Genomic DNA, 16,717 nt, shown 5'->3' on the forward strand with positions numbered 1-16,717 from the left:
CAGAGTCAGACACGACTGAAGTGACTGAGCACAGCACATATCCCTTTCATGACCTTTATGCCTGTGAAATATACGTGTGCATGTACACGTATATGAGAAATAAATGCCTACACCTATGCATAGTATATGTATGTATATATGTTTTATTTACAAAAATGAGACCATACTGTATAATTTCTTCTGCAGCTTGCTTCGTGCACTCAGCCATATATCATAGATAGCCTCCCATTTCAGGCCTGCTTGATCCTTTCAAACAGAGACTCCTTCCAGTATGTGGGTGTAGTCATTTCTGCATCAGTTCCTTTTGTGGAGAAGGTCATGAATAAGACACCTGCAGCAGGGCCAAGGGCCTCCCCCTCAGCGTTCCCGGCTCACCCTGACTTACCCAGTTACCAGTGGATGGACACTTAGGTTTTCTCACTTTCTCACTCTTAGGAAAAATGCTTGACTGAACATTCTTAGTCTTGTCCAATAGATTCTTGTGTTCTTGTGTGTTCTTGTGTTCCTTTAGTTAAGATTTCTGGAAGTTTAGTCACTGGATCGGAGAAGGCAATGGCACCCCACTCCAGTACTCTTGCTTGGAAAATCCCATGGACGGAGGATCCTGGCAGGCTGAAGTCCAGGGGGTTGCTAAGAGTCGGACACGACTGAGCGACTTCACTTTCACTTTTCACTTTCATGCACTGGAGAAGGAAATGGCAACCCACTCCAGTGTTCTTGCCTGGAGAATCCCAGGGATGGGGGAGCCTGGTGGGCTGCCTTCTATGGGGTCGCACAGAGTCGGACACGACTGAAGTGACTTAGCAGTCACTGGATATGACATTTACATATATCATTGGTTACTTTCAAGTTACTCTCCAAATTTGTTCTCCAACAGGGGATGAAAAGATGGAGAATTACTCATTTAACCAATTCTCTATTACTGAGTATTGTATACAGCCTGGACAACACCCGAAACATAGGGAACTCGAGGGCAAACTATAACAGTAAGGACTTTATAGCCAATAATGTCTTAGGTCTTGTTTACAAAGTGTCAGCAGATTGCCAGGAAAGCTCTGTAAGAGAGTATTCTAAGACAGTACCAAAGAGAAAACCCATCAGGAAAAGATTCACTGTATTAAAAACGGTTTGACCACAACCTAAATGAAAAACCACTTAAACAAAATGCAAGCAACATCAAGAAAAAGATCTGCGATGTGTGTCCATGACAGACATGAAGCTAACACCCACAGTTTACGAAGAGCTGTCGCAAAGCAGTAAGAAACGCTCCCTGATTTAAATGTGTGCAAAGGACAGGATGGTGGTAGTCTGTGGTGCTGGGCCTTCTCTGATGCAGCGGGATTTCCACCTTGGTTTTGGAGTCAGGCAGACCTGAGTTCACATCCTGCTAGCTTTGTGACCTGGGGCAAGATACTGTACTTTTGGGGGGCCCCATTTCCTTTATCTGTAAATAAGCTTAGTATTTATTTTAGGGTTTTGTATTAGAAGTGAATGAGATAATTCCCTCCTGTATTTCTAAAAGTATCAATCGCGTGCTGCTGCTGCTAAGTCGCTTCAGTTGTGTTCTACTCTGTGCGACCCCATAGACGGCAGCCCACCAGGCTCCTCTGTCCCTGGGATTCTCCAGGCAAGAACACTGAAGTGGGTTGCCATTTCCTTCTCCAATGCATGAAAGTGAAAAGTGAAAGTGAAGTCGCTCAGTCGTGTCCGACTCTTCACGACCCCATGGACTGCAGCCCACCAAGCTCCTCCATCCGTGTGATTTTCCAGGCAAGAGTACTAGAGTGGGTTGCATAGTTCTGTGTTTACTGCTGGTGCCTTGGTAGGTGGTTACTAGGGAATCAACAGTGAAAAACAGGGGCATGGCCCCTCAGCAGAGAGCTTATGTCCCAGGACGATGCTTGTAAGCCCAGGTATGGAGCAGGCTTCTGGGAAGTGTCCTGTTTGTTATGACTGAGTGTAAATCTCATGGTAATATTTAAAATGTCGTTGTTGTGCTCAATCATGTCTGACTCTTTGAGCCCCCATGGGCTGTAGCGCCCCCCAGGCTCCTCTGTCCACGGAATTCTCCAGGCAAGAATACTGGAGTGGGTTGCCATTTACTTCTCCAGGGGATCTTCCCAACCAAGGGATTGAACCTACATCTCTTGCATCGCATGCATTGGCAGGCAGATTCTTTAGCATTGTGCCTCCTGAGAAACCAGTGTTCAAAATATGTAACTATAATCAAAATATGTGAAAAAACCTTGAGATGACCTTTTTTCCCTTCAGTAGTTTTCTTAAGAGTTTTGTAGGAAGGGAAATAATTTTATTTCAATGGAAACAAGTCCCTGTTAGATTCTGTTGTGTTGTTAAATGGTCTATAAAACTGATATAATTTTTATATCCGTATTAATAGTTAGGTAAGCACAGTTCCTGCTTGTGCCGTCTTTGGTAAATTACCTGTAACTTATCACAGGTTCTGTGCATGTTATGTCTTAGAAATGAGGATGTAGTGGAGGCCTGCTCCTTCTGGCACAGTAATTTCTTTTTCTACCTTTTACAAATAATTTTAGTAAGGAACACGAGCAACTGTGTGTTTCTGCTTCTTAATAATCCATAAGTGGGCAGACTGCATTTTTGTGAGTGGTTATACCAGGCAGGCCTTGGGGTCTCAGCTGACACTCGTTGGGGGTGGCCAACTCCGTGGCATGTTTGATGCCTTTCTGGGTGTGGACAGGGGTCTCCTGGCCTCAGGTTCTCTCCAGGCACCAGGATACATGGATTTATTCACCTCGGGAAGCCTCTTCCCCAGCTGCAAGAAGTCTTCAGAAAACTTATTTGAAAAGTGCTCCAGCTCAGGACCACCAGGAAAGAGAAAAAAAGGGTAGAAGGACAGGGAGCAAGGTGGGTTCACGCTGGGCCTTGGGAAGAGGGGGGCACAGGAGGGGGCCTGGCCCCCACAGTGTCCCAGTGGCCAAGGGCAGCTCTCCTGGCCAGGTGCCGCCTTAGGCAGAACCGGAAGAGCTGGAGGTGAGGCTGGAGGAGGACCATTCCTGAGCAGCAGCCGAGGTCTGTCTGCCTCCTCTGGTCACGTGTCTTCACTTGCTCTTCCTCTCAAGGCCTGAGAAGCAGGAACAAGTAACTCAGGGAGAAAAGTAGACACACATCCAGCGCGCTGAGCGGACAGACACAGTGACACAGGCAGCCAGGACTTCTGCGACAGAGGACGTGAGCTGACAGCTCCTGCCTCAAAGCTGCAGCTGTGAGAGAGCCTAAGAGCACAGGAGCCAAGCGGAAACGAGCAGTGGAGTCTCCATGCACAGTGTTTTGAAATTCTGTAAAATAGCCAGTTAGTGGTTGTATTACTCGAAGGAATGCTAACATATGTATATGTGCGTTTATAGGCTCACTCAATCCCTCCAGCCTCTTTTGCCCCCAGGAGTTGGGATAGCCTTTCTCAAGCACAAACTTGGCTGGGCTGTGCTGCGGGTCCTCGCGCTGGGGAGGTGCTGCTCAGTGTCACCGAGTCCCCGGGTGCAGCCTGCACGACGCGACAGAAACCTCTCTCTTCTCTTTTGACCCTACAGTATAAGAACGCCGGGGTGATTGAGTTAGAAGCGTGTGTCAAGGCCGTCCGTGTCCTCGCCATTCAGAAGCGCAGCATGGAAGCGTCGGAATTTCTCCAGAACGCGGTTTACATTAACCTTCGGCAGGTGGGTGTGTGTCCGCCTCCACGTGGAGGGCTTAGCGCAGTTCTCCTGGAGCTTTTTCACAAGTCCATCTGGTTTTGCTGTGCTAGGATTCAGTGTGGTCAAGACCCTGGAGTCAGAACTTGAAACCCTGATAAAGGGAGCTGTTTTACTTCTTTATATTATGGTCTTTTACTTTCAAAATTCAAAATTTTGTTCTTTCAAAACTTTTTTTTTGATTGGAGAGAGAACTGTGCCGTTAACAGCTTTGCAGCCTTGGCCAAGCTTTGATGCCTCTTTTTTGGTCACTTGACGCGATTGCAGTTGTGACCCTGTCTGGGTTGTTCATGTTATAAAATATGAAGTGTGTGAAAGGACTTCATACAGCTCGTTGTACACCGCAGGCCTCCCACACGTATGACCTGGCTCTGGGTGTGTTGTTGTACACCGCAGGCCTCCCACACGTATGACCTGGATCTGGGTGTGTTTTTAATGAGATAGGATCACCAGAATGTTTAGTTGCAGATTGCTAATGCAAAACACCCAAATCAATAATGCAGCTAAACATCTATGGTCTTTCTAGTCCACTTTGGATTTTTATGGCCAGGGCCGCCAAGACGGAAAAGTGAAGCAGTTTGCTTAGGGGCCCACGGCTAGGGTGAGGACCCAGGTGGCTGTCCTCGAGCAGATCTCGCGCAGCCCGGCACTGTGCTCTGGGCATGCCTAGAGGTGGGGGGCAGAACCTGCTCTCACTGTGCCGACACTTCGTGGCAAAGGTGGATGCTCACCAGGTGAAGAACTTGGAGTTTATCCTAACAACAGTGGGTTTCAACAGAAAGGCCTTAAAAGCGCAGGGATGATGGGACCCCCACCTTTGTCTGGAGCAGGGTGAGCGTGTTGGGGGATACCAGCCTGGAGCTCTTGAGGGGATGTAGGGGATGTAGGTGGCTGCACTGGAGTGTGGTGGGGTGGTCAATGGGAAAAAGTCAACAGATTGAAGACGTGTTTTGGTGAAAGGAAGGAATTAGTGACCTATGTGAGGGCCAGACGGAGTACTGCCCAGGTTTCTGGCTTGATTAGTCAGGTAAGTGATGGCCATGCTGTGTTCAGAGAAGAGACTCTGCAGAGGGAGTTTGGGGGGCAAGCTGATGGAGTCAGGTGTGTAATTAAAAGGCTTAAACATGTGGGTCTGGGGGACTCAGGTGAGACAGAGGGGAGTCAGGGAGGGAAGGGAGAGAGACTTCAACATCATTTTGCATTCTGAACATGTAAGAGAGAACGGCAGGCCTCTGTCACAGAGGCTTAGCACGTTAATGTTTTGCCATATTGACTGCAGAGCTTCTTAATTTTTAAATAGAAATAAAATAGAAACAAAGCCGTGGAGTTAATGAACGTCTTAGAGTTGATATGTATTCTGCTCATGTGTATTTTGATATCTCACATATTTATAACTACAATCTATAAAACGTTGAATATTTTAGTGTAAGAGTTAAGCACAGGGACTGGGAATACACATGGCTGGGACCTGAGTCTGGGTTTTGTCCCCCGAGTGAATTACTCAGCCTCTCTGTCCCTTCTCAGAAAAGCTTGAGGTTTCTGGTAAAGACGGGCAGGAAAAGCAAAAACCCACCGCTTGATGGGGAAGGGTGGAAGCTAGTGGTCGGCAGCACCGGCAGATGAACGGACGTCTGGGTTGGGTGACCACTCACCGCGGTTTCTGGGTGACTGTGGGGCGTGAGCCCTGGGCCGGGCAGTGCGTTTGTAGGGATGAGCAGGCGTGATTCCTGGCTCTGAGGTTGCCGTCCAGGGAGCAGCCCTGGGCACACACAGCCCCAGTGGGACAGCTCAGGGTGCAGTCCTGGGACCTGTGCTGAGGGCAAGATGAGGGCTCTCCCGAGGGGTCTCCCTGTGAAGAGAGGAAATGACCCATCCACAGCAGCCGAAGAGCCCCCGAGCAGGGTGCCAGGTGCAAAGGCATGACTGGGCTCGAGCTTGGAGCTTGGGGAGCCAGAAGTCCCTCTGTGGCCTGAGTGGCCTTCTTTCTGAAGGAAAGGTGGCGGGCGTGGGCCTGTGGAGCTCTCCCCGGCTCGCCGCTTTGCTGGAGTTGGCTCATCTCCGTGTGTGGTTGCCTGATGAGCAGACAGCACAGTGGTGAGTTCTGGTGAGACTTTACAATGACAGTGACAAACAGGAGCGGCCTGGGTTTTCCTGAACCAGGGTGAGCTTTTGGTTCTCGATCAGGTGTCTCCTCCTGATGGGTCAGTCCTGCGACTCCTGTTGCCTGATGTGGACACTCTGAAAAGAACCGAGAGGGCATTATTGCAGGTGCCTTCTGCCTGAAGAAGCCCCATGCAGATGTGAAAACTGAAAATCCGTTTGGGTCTGCTGGTGTTGGGAAGGGTTTCTGCGTGTTCCAGGAGGGTTCTAGGCAGGATTCCTCTTTGTGAGCAGGAGCGTGGATCCACCTGTCTTGTCTTCAGTTGTTTACGGGAGTGGTTCATGGGCATTAGCATTGACAAAGAGCTGCGAGCTTGGAGTCTGAGAGCTGGCTACAGATTTGTGTAGCGGCCCTGTAGGTCTCACCTGCAGGTGTTCAGGGTGAAGGGAGAGAGGAGTGTGAACCTTACAGCCAGAGTCAGGTTCCAATTGCTGTTTCCTCTTCGTGTGACCCTGGACTGGGAGGTGGCCTCCTTTAGCCTGTTTGTGAATCTGTAAAATGGGTATGACTATATTCACTTCTTCCTGGATATACTGTGAATTGTCAATGGGATTATAACACATGTAGAGCGCTTCCCGCCGCTGGGCGCTTAGGAAGCGTTCACTGTCTGCCCACCGGTGACGTGTCAGAGCAGGAAGGGCTGCTCCTGTTTGTGGAGGACCCACTAGCAGACTCTTGACTAGGCTGTGAATTTGGTTATTTCCTTCAGTCCTTGTAGCCGCTTGTGCTAAGTGTGTTTATTCTCATCGCTGGAAGAGGAGCCTCAGAGTAAAGAAGACTTGGTCATCTGTCCCAAGTCAGATCATAATTTCAGGTGCAGGGGCCTCGGTAAAGTGTGCTCATTTGGCTTTTCCCTTCCCTCCATTCTGTACTGGAGGCCAGGCACCAGGCTTGTCGCCTAAGAATATTCCATAGGTTTTATTTATATTCCATAGGGTTCCTGTGCTGCTCGAGCACAATGTCCATAGGGGGACATGGGTACCAATGGATAAACGTGAAAACAAATGAGCACTAACCGTCGTCAGTTCTGCAGAGAAAAAGAGCATACCTTGCCCTGCGGGGCTGGGGAACTTTCTAGTTGGGGCTGCTCTGGTGTTAATCTTAGTAAAACAAGTTCTGTTACCAGACAAAGACAGAAGGACAAAGCCTGTGTTACCAGAGCAGGCTTTGGTAGCTGTCACTCCGGCCTCTAGAGCAGGGGCTCAGTAGTTGTGGCTAATGGGCTCAGCTGCTCTGTGGCATGTGGGATCTTCCTGGACCAGGGATTGAACTCGTGTCTCCTGCATTGGCAGGTGGATTCTTCACCGCTGAGTTACCAGGGAGGCCCCGAACCCTTTTAGAGAGGAGGAAATAAAGGCCAGGAGTTTGCATGCAGGCCTTGGCAGTGCCACCACTGGTCTTCTTCAAACCTAGTTTGCTGTGGCTGCAAAGTCCAGGCTCTGTGAACTGCATCCTGTAGCTTCTTCCAAACAACCCGATGACTGAAGATAATTTTCTTCATTAGTAGGAAACCTAAGTGACCACAAGAGAAAGAGGTGGTAAGGAATTGTTTGGAAAACTAGCGAGAAGCCCAGTCCCTTCCAGCCGTGGGAGCTTGCTCCCGGACCAGTGACACTCATCCCGGCACCTCCTGCAGGCCTGATGTTCAGGAACGACTGAGCCGTTTGAGAACATTTCAGCTCGTGACACTGTTGATTAGAACCTGTGGCCTCTTGGTCCCTGGTTAATTTTCTCTTCAAAGCCATTTGCATTTTCTGCGGGCTACTCCGCACAGATGTAAGAATAGCCTCTTTAAAGTTCTTGATGCAGTTTCTTAATGAGGCTGTTGCTAAGGAAACCTAGCAAAAACCCAGTAGATATGCACATAATAATGGTAACCTCGGAACTTTGTCGATTTAAGCTCAGAATCAGAGGGGTGGGAGGCTCAGGAAAGGCTTTCTGAGACAGAAGGGGGCCAGTGTAAGGATGCAGCTCAGGTTAGACGGAACAGCTCCGTCCCAGCCAGCAGGGCGCCTGGCCTCAGGACGTGTGTGCGGTCCTCACAGAGAAAGGAGGGGTTGCATGGGGAGGGAGGAAAGTCAGGGTCTTTGTTGGAGAAGGTGAAGAGAGAGGGAGCCAGAGTTTCTGCTTGAACAGGAGTCAGGAATATGGCTTGAGGTCCTCATATTTGGGGGAGAGGAGTTTTGTGGGGACCTGAGGAGGAGGGAGTCTGTCTTGGAGGGACGTCCACACGCTGGAGAAACGAGCAGGACCGGGGGGCCTGCCGGGTGAGCTGCCTGCAGGCTGGGGCGCGGGCTGCCTCCATCCTTACACTGGAACCCCAGGCCTCGGTTTGCAGGCCGGAGCAGCGACGAGACGGGGAGACGGCTGGTGGGAAAGGAAAGCAGAGAGCAGTGCCCCGGGCTGTGCTTGCTATGTTCAGCACCACCAGGCCTGAGCTGCCGGGGGTCTGGGAGGGTGCTCGACGGGAGAAGGAGGGGTCGCACTTTCCCACGCGGGACGCACAGCAGCTGTGTACCCCACAGGCCCTCTGGCTCCTGCAGCTCGCCATCTTGCTTCTTGCTTCAGCCGCCGGGGTCCTCCGAGCTGCGTCTGCCGTCGCCTCTGTTAATTACCCCTGCTTCACCTGGCCCTCGTTTCATCTAAATATTAAGTCCCCATTTTCTCCTCACCTTCATTTTTGTCTTTTTGTCATTATTGTTGCTAAATTGTGTTTAAAAAAATTGATTTGTATCCTTTTTGAGAACGAGGCCCAAAGTAAATAAATGTGTGCACAGACCCTCACAGACACTTACCGCTGTGAAAAGCTCTGAGCTGTTTACCTAGTGGTCACACTGCTGGCTTGTCGTCAAGCTTAAGAAACGGAGGCTGTCATCACTCCATCACAGGGTGGCTGGGTTAGGTGGTGCTTAGGTTAGGTCGTGGATGAAAGAAAACTTCTTGTAAGCTGTGCAGGCCAAAGTTGGTGTGGTTATTATTCACATTTCATTTTCTTTTTCACTGGTTCTATATATTTTGTGTTTCGAGAAGTTATGTGTTTTAAAATTCCTGCCCAAATTCCAGTGTCTTTCCCTTTCTTTTTCTCTTTCCTTTCGCTGCGTCTTATGTTCTAAGTAGTAGATGCCTTTGTCCCAGAGAATATGGGCCTTCTTAGCAAGAGGACAGGGTGAGCGTGGAGACGTGGGGTGCAGAGAAGGCCTTGGCACTTCCGCATGGAGCCGCGTCTGTGCCTCTGCCTCCTACCGCGTCAGCGCGCTGACGCGGCTTCCCCTTGCCTTCATGTTTCGTCGGGTCACTGTTTTACGAAAAATTGTCTGTTTCCCTTTTTCACCTGGAAGGCTCTCTAATGTGCTCTTTCCTTCCCTCCGATGCCTCAGCTCTCTGAGGAGGAGAAGATCCAGCGCTACAGCATCCTCTCCGAGCTCTACGAGTTGATCGGGTTCCACCGCAAGTCCGCCTTCTTCAAGCGCGTGGCTGCCATGCAGTGCGTGGCCCCAAGCATCTCGGAGCCTGGCTGGAGAGCCTGCTACAAGCTGCTCCTGGAGACACTTCCTGGCTACAGCCTGTCACTGGACCCACAGGACTTCAACAAAGGTACCGGAGCCGAGAGTTACTTCACCCCAATTAATGCGGAATGAAAAATTAAGCAGACCTGCTGTTTGTCTTGGATGGTGTTGGTGGTCAGGCTCATACTGTGGGTTGGGTAATTTTGAACCTGAACTCGGCCCCTGGCTTTGGTCCCGGCCATTGGTGGCGTGTTAAGTGCAAGGGGTTGGGTAGAACTGGAGGTCAGTTGCCAGCAGGCGTGTCTTGGTTCTTGCTTTGTGCGGGACACTGTGCCACGTGTCGAGGACACTCAGCCATGTCTGATTTCATCCAGTGGCACTTTCTTCCAGATCTTTCACTACCTCACCCAAACAGAAATCACAACAGATGCTTTTGACCTGCCCTGTCACCTGCTCTTCCTCTGATTCCTTTTTCCTCTGTGTTCCCCCAAGAGGTGAGGTGGACTCGAAGGTTTGCGAGCGCGTGTGTCATGGTTGGCACTTTTGGATGGACCCTGAGTTCTGGATGCGTTGATGCGAGCCTGTGGTTTCAGCCCAGTATGTCTCTTTGGCAGTGGAAACCTCAGGGTGGCGGCAGTCACCCCCGCACTGTGGGCCCCTGACTGGCCTCCCAGGGCTGCTTAGACTCCCTCCACTGTGGTCACAGACTGTCCTTGGCCTGCCAGAGCCCCGAGACTGTGTGGTGTTGAACTGAATGTCATCTTGGAGCCCGAGGCTTGAAGGGACCCACAGCCAGAAGCCAGAACCTCCCTGTGGGGCCTGTCCCTGCTGACGGCCCCCTTGGCTGGCCCTCTGCGTGACCCGGTGCCCTGGGCTCTGAGCCTGTCGCCTCCTGGGCTGGGGCCGGGGGTGGGTGTGCGCTGAGATGGGGCCTGTGTGATGGAGGAGCCTCAAGTGATTCCGAGAAGGCCGATCTGGCTCCTCCTCTCTCCTTACAGATGGGGGACCGGGGTGGGCCCTGCTTGGTGGTCTTTGTGCTGGGGGCTGTCCTCACCCGTGGAGTCAGGAACAGGATGCTGAGAGGGGGCTGTGGGTCCTGGTGGCCCGGGAACCCCTTTCGTGTGCTTGTGGGAGGCTTCAGTACAGAGGGCAGGGGCTCTCCAGCGACTCCTGCTGTGATCCCTGCACATCCCTGCAGGCTGACTGTGGAGTGAGCACGCCCTGGGCTGCGTGTGGCGGCCGCTGTGGGCTCCCCCCGCCCTCCCTCCTCTGGACGCCCCTCTGCCCTCACCTGCCGGGCATCCTGCAGGTCTCCACTGAGTGTCCCCGTCATCCCACACCTACACACAGTCCCTCTATTTTCCTCATCACTGACTCCTGTTCCTCTTTTGCCGTGTTTCCCATGAATTGTAAGTACATTAAGACAGTGGGCAATGGTTTAGCACCCACCTCCCTCCCTAGGGTGTGTGCCCGTGAGGATGGAGACCTTGCCCCTCCCAGCGTCCCCCCGCAGGTGTCCCCGCAAACATGCGCACGGAGGGCACACAACTGGTGAGCGGCTTCCGTGACGTGTGCTTGTCGCCATCTATTGAGCAGAGTTTGTTTCTTGATCTTAATTTTTAAATCACTTGAACAAAATGTGTTTCTTTGGAAAAATGAAACAAACAAGCACACCTCCCTGTATTTGGTGCTTTTTACCTAGCCTTCTATTAATATTTTGGGAGGGGACATTCACCATCATTTTGTGAAAGAGGTTGGGGAGGTGAGGTAAGAGATTGAATAAAGTAAAAATGATAAAAATCAGCTGGCTGTATTTTTTTTTTATAAGAAATAAGTTACTTTAAATCCCATCTTCACTGTTGCTCTGGACCACTTTAAACATTTCTCAGAGAATTGAGTGGAAATCTACTAACACCCTATACTTGCAAATAAAAGGGAGATTGTCTTTATTCTCAGCACCTGAAATGTTTTTCTGTTTCTTGAAGATTTTCCTTGGCTGGTATGAAAGTTGAGATAGGAACACAGAAGGGCACTGTGTATATTTGTCAGCTTAACAGCCTGCTTATTATCACTTTAATCTTATTTGTCTTCTGTGTACGAAGATTTTTTTGATCATACCTTCTGCTTAGCCTTTTCCTGAACGAGGGATTAAATTTTCCCCAGGAACTCTTAGGAAAGAGAGTGGCATACGAGTTTGCCTTAAAAGGCCGTAGTTGATGTAATAAACTCTCATATTGGTGAAATTTTTGAATACAAGAATGTTGAAAATTTTATCACTGGCTCATATGCTGCAAGTCTGACTTAAGGATAAAAAGATTCAGATTTTTATAGGACCAATTTGAATTGCATAGAAATTATGACGTATGCTATTTGGTGTTAAGAAAACTTATGCTCTTATCATAATTGCCTATGGTGGGAATTGGATCCTTATCTATTAAAAGAAAATCTACAAAGTGATATGTGCCCCATTATTGACATGATGTGCTAGAGGTGGGTTAAGTTGGGTCATTTATAAATCCGGGCTGGGTTAGTCGTGACGTGGATTTCAGCCTCTTCATCCTTTTCAGAATCTCTTTTGCATCAGCCTGTGGTCTCTGGTAACGTGGAAACACTGAGGGGGCTTGTCCTTCTCTCCTTCCCTCTTGTTGTTTGAAAGGTTTTCTGTGAGATGGAGTGGTAGGATATCAAGGTTTTTGTGTGTGGGTAGGTCTGCTCTGCTCTAAGAATCTCAATAATGATTGTTATTCAGCAACTTAAAAATTATTATGAAATAATTAAAATATACACAAATTAGAATAGTACAATGAGCCCATCACCCATATTTTAAAATAATTAGATTTGGCCATGTCTGCTTTATTCATACCTTTCTTTTTCTTTTAAGAATTTGTTCTTAAATATTTCTTTGTCGAAATATTTTTACAGCAAATCCTAGAAATCATGTCCTTTTAGCCTATATACTTAAGTAGGCATGTATGAAAAACAGGCTTTCATCAGGCTTTCAACTTGACCCACGAGCCTGTTAAGTGCCAGCTGTGTGTCAGGCCTCTTACTGGGGTACCTGGATGAATACAATGCCATCCTGGCTCCTGAGAAAGTTATGGACTGATGAAGGAAACCAAGACACGAGCTTTAGGCACTCAGTGTACCTGCCAGAGAGTGCCCGTGGGACAAGATAGTGCAGGATTTGGTGGAAATCCACAGAAGGGGCCGGTCAGCCCTGTAGGCAGGGCTTGGGGCTAGGACAGGGGGTGTCCTTTGCTCAGAGTCTTAAGTCTCACCCCAGCCTTTCTGCTACCCGCCAGGCTCCCTGGACACACAACGCTGGGTGGCGACTGATTGTGATTCCTGTCCCTACATCTTCTTCATGAAGAAGTTTAAGGTGGAAAATATTTAAAAGCACTGACTGTTGCCAGAAGGGACACAAATAATTCTCTCTGAAATCTTGTGTTTTTTTTTTTTTTTTTTTTTAACTTTTTGTTTTACATTGAAGCAATGTAAAACATTAACAGATTAACGGGCTTCCCAGGTGGCTCACTGATAAAGAATCTGCCTGCCAGTGCAGGAGACCTGAGTTTGATCCCAGGGTCAGGAAGATCCCCTGGAGGAGGAAATGGCAACCCACTCCAGTATTCTTGCCAGGAGAACCCTATGGACAGAGGAGCCTGGCAGGCTACAGTCCATGGGATCACAGAGTCGGACACGACTGAGTGACTGAGCATGCGTGCACGCGTAGGCAGTTGACAGTGTCGAGATAGTTTCGGGTGAACAGCATAGGGACTCAGCTGTACGTTAAGTCCTGGGAACCTAAAGAGATGCTTTTTGATGGCTGTGCAACCGATTTCTTCCACCTCTAATTTCAGATACACTAAGTTATTTTGGAGGGAGTGGGCACAGTTTGTTGGTAACCATTCTTTTCTCATTTAGCTTTCCACTTTTCTGTTTTTACACTTTAGAGAAATGTGATTTTTAAATTTTATGTGTTTGGTTGTTGTTAATTAAGGCTCGTCAAATATTAGTATTTTCTTGGGGGAATAAAGTATGCTATAACTCAAATACATACCACTGAAAATATAATCTTTTGTGCTAACCTTATTATAAGTATTTCAGAATGGGTTGTTTTAGAGATTGTGTGTCTTTGTGGTGGCTCCTGAGGGGCCCTGGCGCTGCCCTGTGGCCCATGCGCCTCGAGGCCCGCTCTGATGTCCCTTGGCTTCCCTCGTAGGCACGCACCGAGGCTGGGCTGCCGTCCAGATGCGTCTGCTGCACGAGCTGGTGTACGCGTCCCGGAGAATGGGGAACCCTGCCCTCTCTGTCAGGCACCTGTCCTTCCTGCTGCAGACTATGCTGGACTTCTTGTCAGACCAAGGTGAGTGGGCTCAGACTCCGGTTGTTTCCCAGGAGAGGGGGACGGGGCCGTCTTGGTGCCAGCCCCGTCGGCACCAGCTCGGGAGATGGGGTGGGCGGTATCCCCGGCTCTCCCCGTCTTCTGGGCCCGCTCCTCCCTGAGCACCTCTCACCGCCCCATGCTGCTGCTCTTTTTGCCGCGCTTGGCCTCTGGCATGGCCTCCCCTCGCCTTTTCCCGCGCCTTGTGAAACGTAAACATCAGAGTGTAACATTTACATGGAGAAGCGCACGATTCACAAGAACTCTGCTCAGTGAGTTTTCACAAAGTGACCATGTGGTACCTGGCACCCAGATGGGACACATGCCTGGAGCCCAGTGCCCCTCTGTGCCCCTCTGGTCGCTTCTCACCTTCTGGGCAGCATCTTTCCAGACTCCTGGGGGATTGTGGGTATCTTTGCCCACAGGTCAGGGCAGCTTTCTTCTTAGTCCTTTCCTCCAGCATCTTTTCATCTTACATGCTTCCTGGGGGTCACATGTGTTTTGGGTTTTGCGTGCAGTCATCTATCTCCAGGCCGGGTCCCGCCCTGTCGCTGTCCCCAGGGAGTTGGTCCTGCCTGGAGTCAGTCCCCAGGGAGTCATCATTGTCTGCCACTGCACTGTCCTCTGTCCCAGGGGCCCCAGCGAGGCCTCAGGCGGCTCAGTTACTCAGTCTCTGCCAGCATCCCAGCGTCCTCACCTCCTTACAGAGAGTGAGGATGCTCCATGGGCACGCGGGGTGTGGGTGTCCTTCCCTCGGCTCCTGGAGCTGTGTCTCCCAGGTCCTGAGAGCGCTCAGCATGCTCGGTGCTGTTTGTGCGTTTCTCCGCGTGGGGTAGCTCTCGATTTCCGTTCAGGACTTCAGGCGGCCCGAGGGGTCCCTGTGGACAGCCGCCCCTCGGGGCGTCCGTGGTCTCTGGTTGAGTGTTGTCCGTGGGTTGCGTGTATCGCTGTGCTGTGGTGGGCTCGGCGGTATGGAGTGCCTGCACGTGGCCTCTCTGAAGTGGGAGGAGGAGGAGAGGCCGAGGCAGGGCCCTGGGGTCCTGGAGGCTGACGTGGGCTGGCTGGGCCTCTCCGTTGCTCGCAGGGGTGATGTTTTGCTTGTTAAGGGCGCTACTCCCCTGCCACTGGGCCCCTGCGGCTTCTGGAGCCTCCCGGGCCGGCAGCTCTGAAGACGTGTTGCCTGGCGCAGCCCTCAGGCTGAGCGGACCTTGCTCTCAGCCTCAGGGTTCTGAGCGGCCCCGGGACCAGGCCCCTCTCCCGCTCGTCCCGGTTCACTCGGTACCCTGCCCCGACAGTGCCCAGGGGGGTGGACGGTCTCCCACGCCGGGGGACCGTGAGCCGCGCTGTGTGGCCCCTGCGCTTTCCCTGAGCTGGCGGGTCTCTGTTCTCGCCCCCCCCCCATCGCCCCGCCCCTCTCCTGTCAGCAAACTCCCCTGCGTCTGCGCTTCCCCTGGGCCACCTTCTCACGTTCTGTCCTGTCCTGGGGGAACCGTCCTCCTGCAGTTGGTCTCCCCTTGTGTGCGGCCTTTGTCGCAGATCCCCAGGAGAGGAGGAGGTTGCTGACCATTTGAGGTCATGTTAATCAGTGATCTAAAGATGCTGGTCCAGGGCAGAGAAGCTCAGGACATTTGACCCCGGTGAACAGACTGCCACCTCCTGAGGCCTGTGGGTAGTGGTGTTAGACACGGCCTGAAGTCAGAGCGCCACGGGTTCTTCCCACTCAGCTGAACTCTAATTACCATGACCTCAGATCAGCAATTAAACTCTTTCTGAACCTTCATTTTCTCATTTGTACAACTCAGATGCTAGAAACTGTGGGGTAGTTTTTTTACTGTTTTAATGGTAGATATTTTAATTGATTGGGTGACCTTCTAGAGTGCACATGGCACCATCCACTGAGTTGATAATTAGCATTTCTAAAGATCACTGTGTTGAAATGGAATACGGGATGGAGGACTGGCCTCCTCCTTGTGTGTGGACCTGTCTGGGTGTTTACAGGTAGAGACGGCACAATCTGGGGTTCTCCCCCCGCCCCGCCCCTCACGGGTCCCCCTCCAGTCTGTGCTAGTGTTCCTGAACTCATAGGAGGAGTTCTGGGGCCAATGGTTCTTCTTTTTTAATGACAAATTTTATTCCAAAGTGTCCCTAATAGTACCAGAGACATTGATGTAGAGTTTGAATATTGTTTCAGGTAAAGTGAGGGTGCATACAAGTAGTACCTGTAATTAATATATTTTCAGATAATGTGATTTTAAATGTCTGTGTTAAAGATGTAATGAATGTTAATGAACTTGTTTATAAAATGAACAAACTCATAGACACAGAAAACAGCCTATGATTACCAAAAGGGAAAGGAAATGGGGATAAAGTTGATGAACTAGATAAACAACCAGGTCCTACCACATAAATAGCACAGGGTACTATATTCAATATCTTATAATAAACTATAATGAAAAAGAAAAGAATATAATAAATGTTAATAAATAAATGTCTTACTGTCTTATCTGTTTCGAAAGGTTTGTATGTTCCGATTTACAGGGTTTTTTATTTTTTCCTTAAGAAGAACCACTTTGAGTAATAAACAGAACTCCATTTATAACATAATAAACATTCTGTGAATTTCTTCACAGTCCAAAGGACAAAACCTCTGACTTTGTTAGAATTTACATTTAACCTTAAATATGCTAAAATCCATCCATGTCAGCTTTGAAATTTTAATCTTACCTGATACTATGAAATAGGTCAATGCTCAATGGGTGGTCAGATCCCTAATTTTTGCTGTTCAGTCACTTTTCTCGATCTTGCTCTCTGATTCTGTACGTTAGTGTGTTCAGTGCATCTGTAATAAACTTTTAAGATGAAGGGGAATTTCTTGCTCATTGTTTGCCTGAAACCCTGGCTTGTGTTCCTCTTTTTAAACAAAAACATGCTCCAAAAA

At 49.8% G+C, this 16,717-nt stretch overlaps 1 protein-coding gene across 10 annotated transcripts in view; it reads left to right on the forward strand.

Moving 5' to 3' along the window:
* Window positions 1-16,717, forward strand: part of TRAPPC9 (trafficking protein particle complex subunit 9) — a 388,310-nt gene that overhangs the window by 43,862 nt on the left and 327,731 nt on the right. For all 10 annotated transcript variants that reach the window (XR_003038034.2, XM_059893290.1, XM_059893289.1 and 7 more), the window contains 3 exon segments: window positions 3,570-3,695; window positions 9,267-9,483; window positions 13,618-13,761. Coding sequence is in view for 9 of the 10 variants with exons in the window: in XM_059893290.1 (XP_059749273.1) it covers window positions 3,570-3,695; window positions 9,267-9,483; window positions 13,618-13,761 (487 nt within the window). In the remaining variant the exon portion in view is untranslated.

The sequence above is a fragment of the Bos taurus genome, chromosome 14, assembly GCF_002263795.3.
Source record: "Bos taurus isolate L1 Dominette 01449 registration number 42190680 breed Hereford chromosome 14, ARS-UCD2.0, whole genome shotgun sequence".
NCBI lineage: Eukaryota > Metazoa > Chordata > Mammalia > Artiodactyla > Bovidae > Bos > Bos taurus.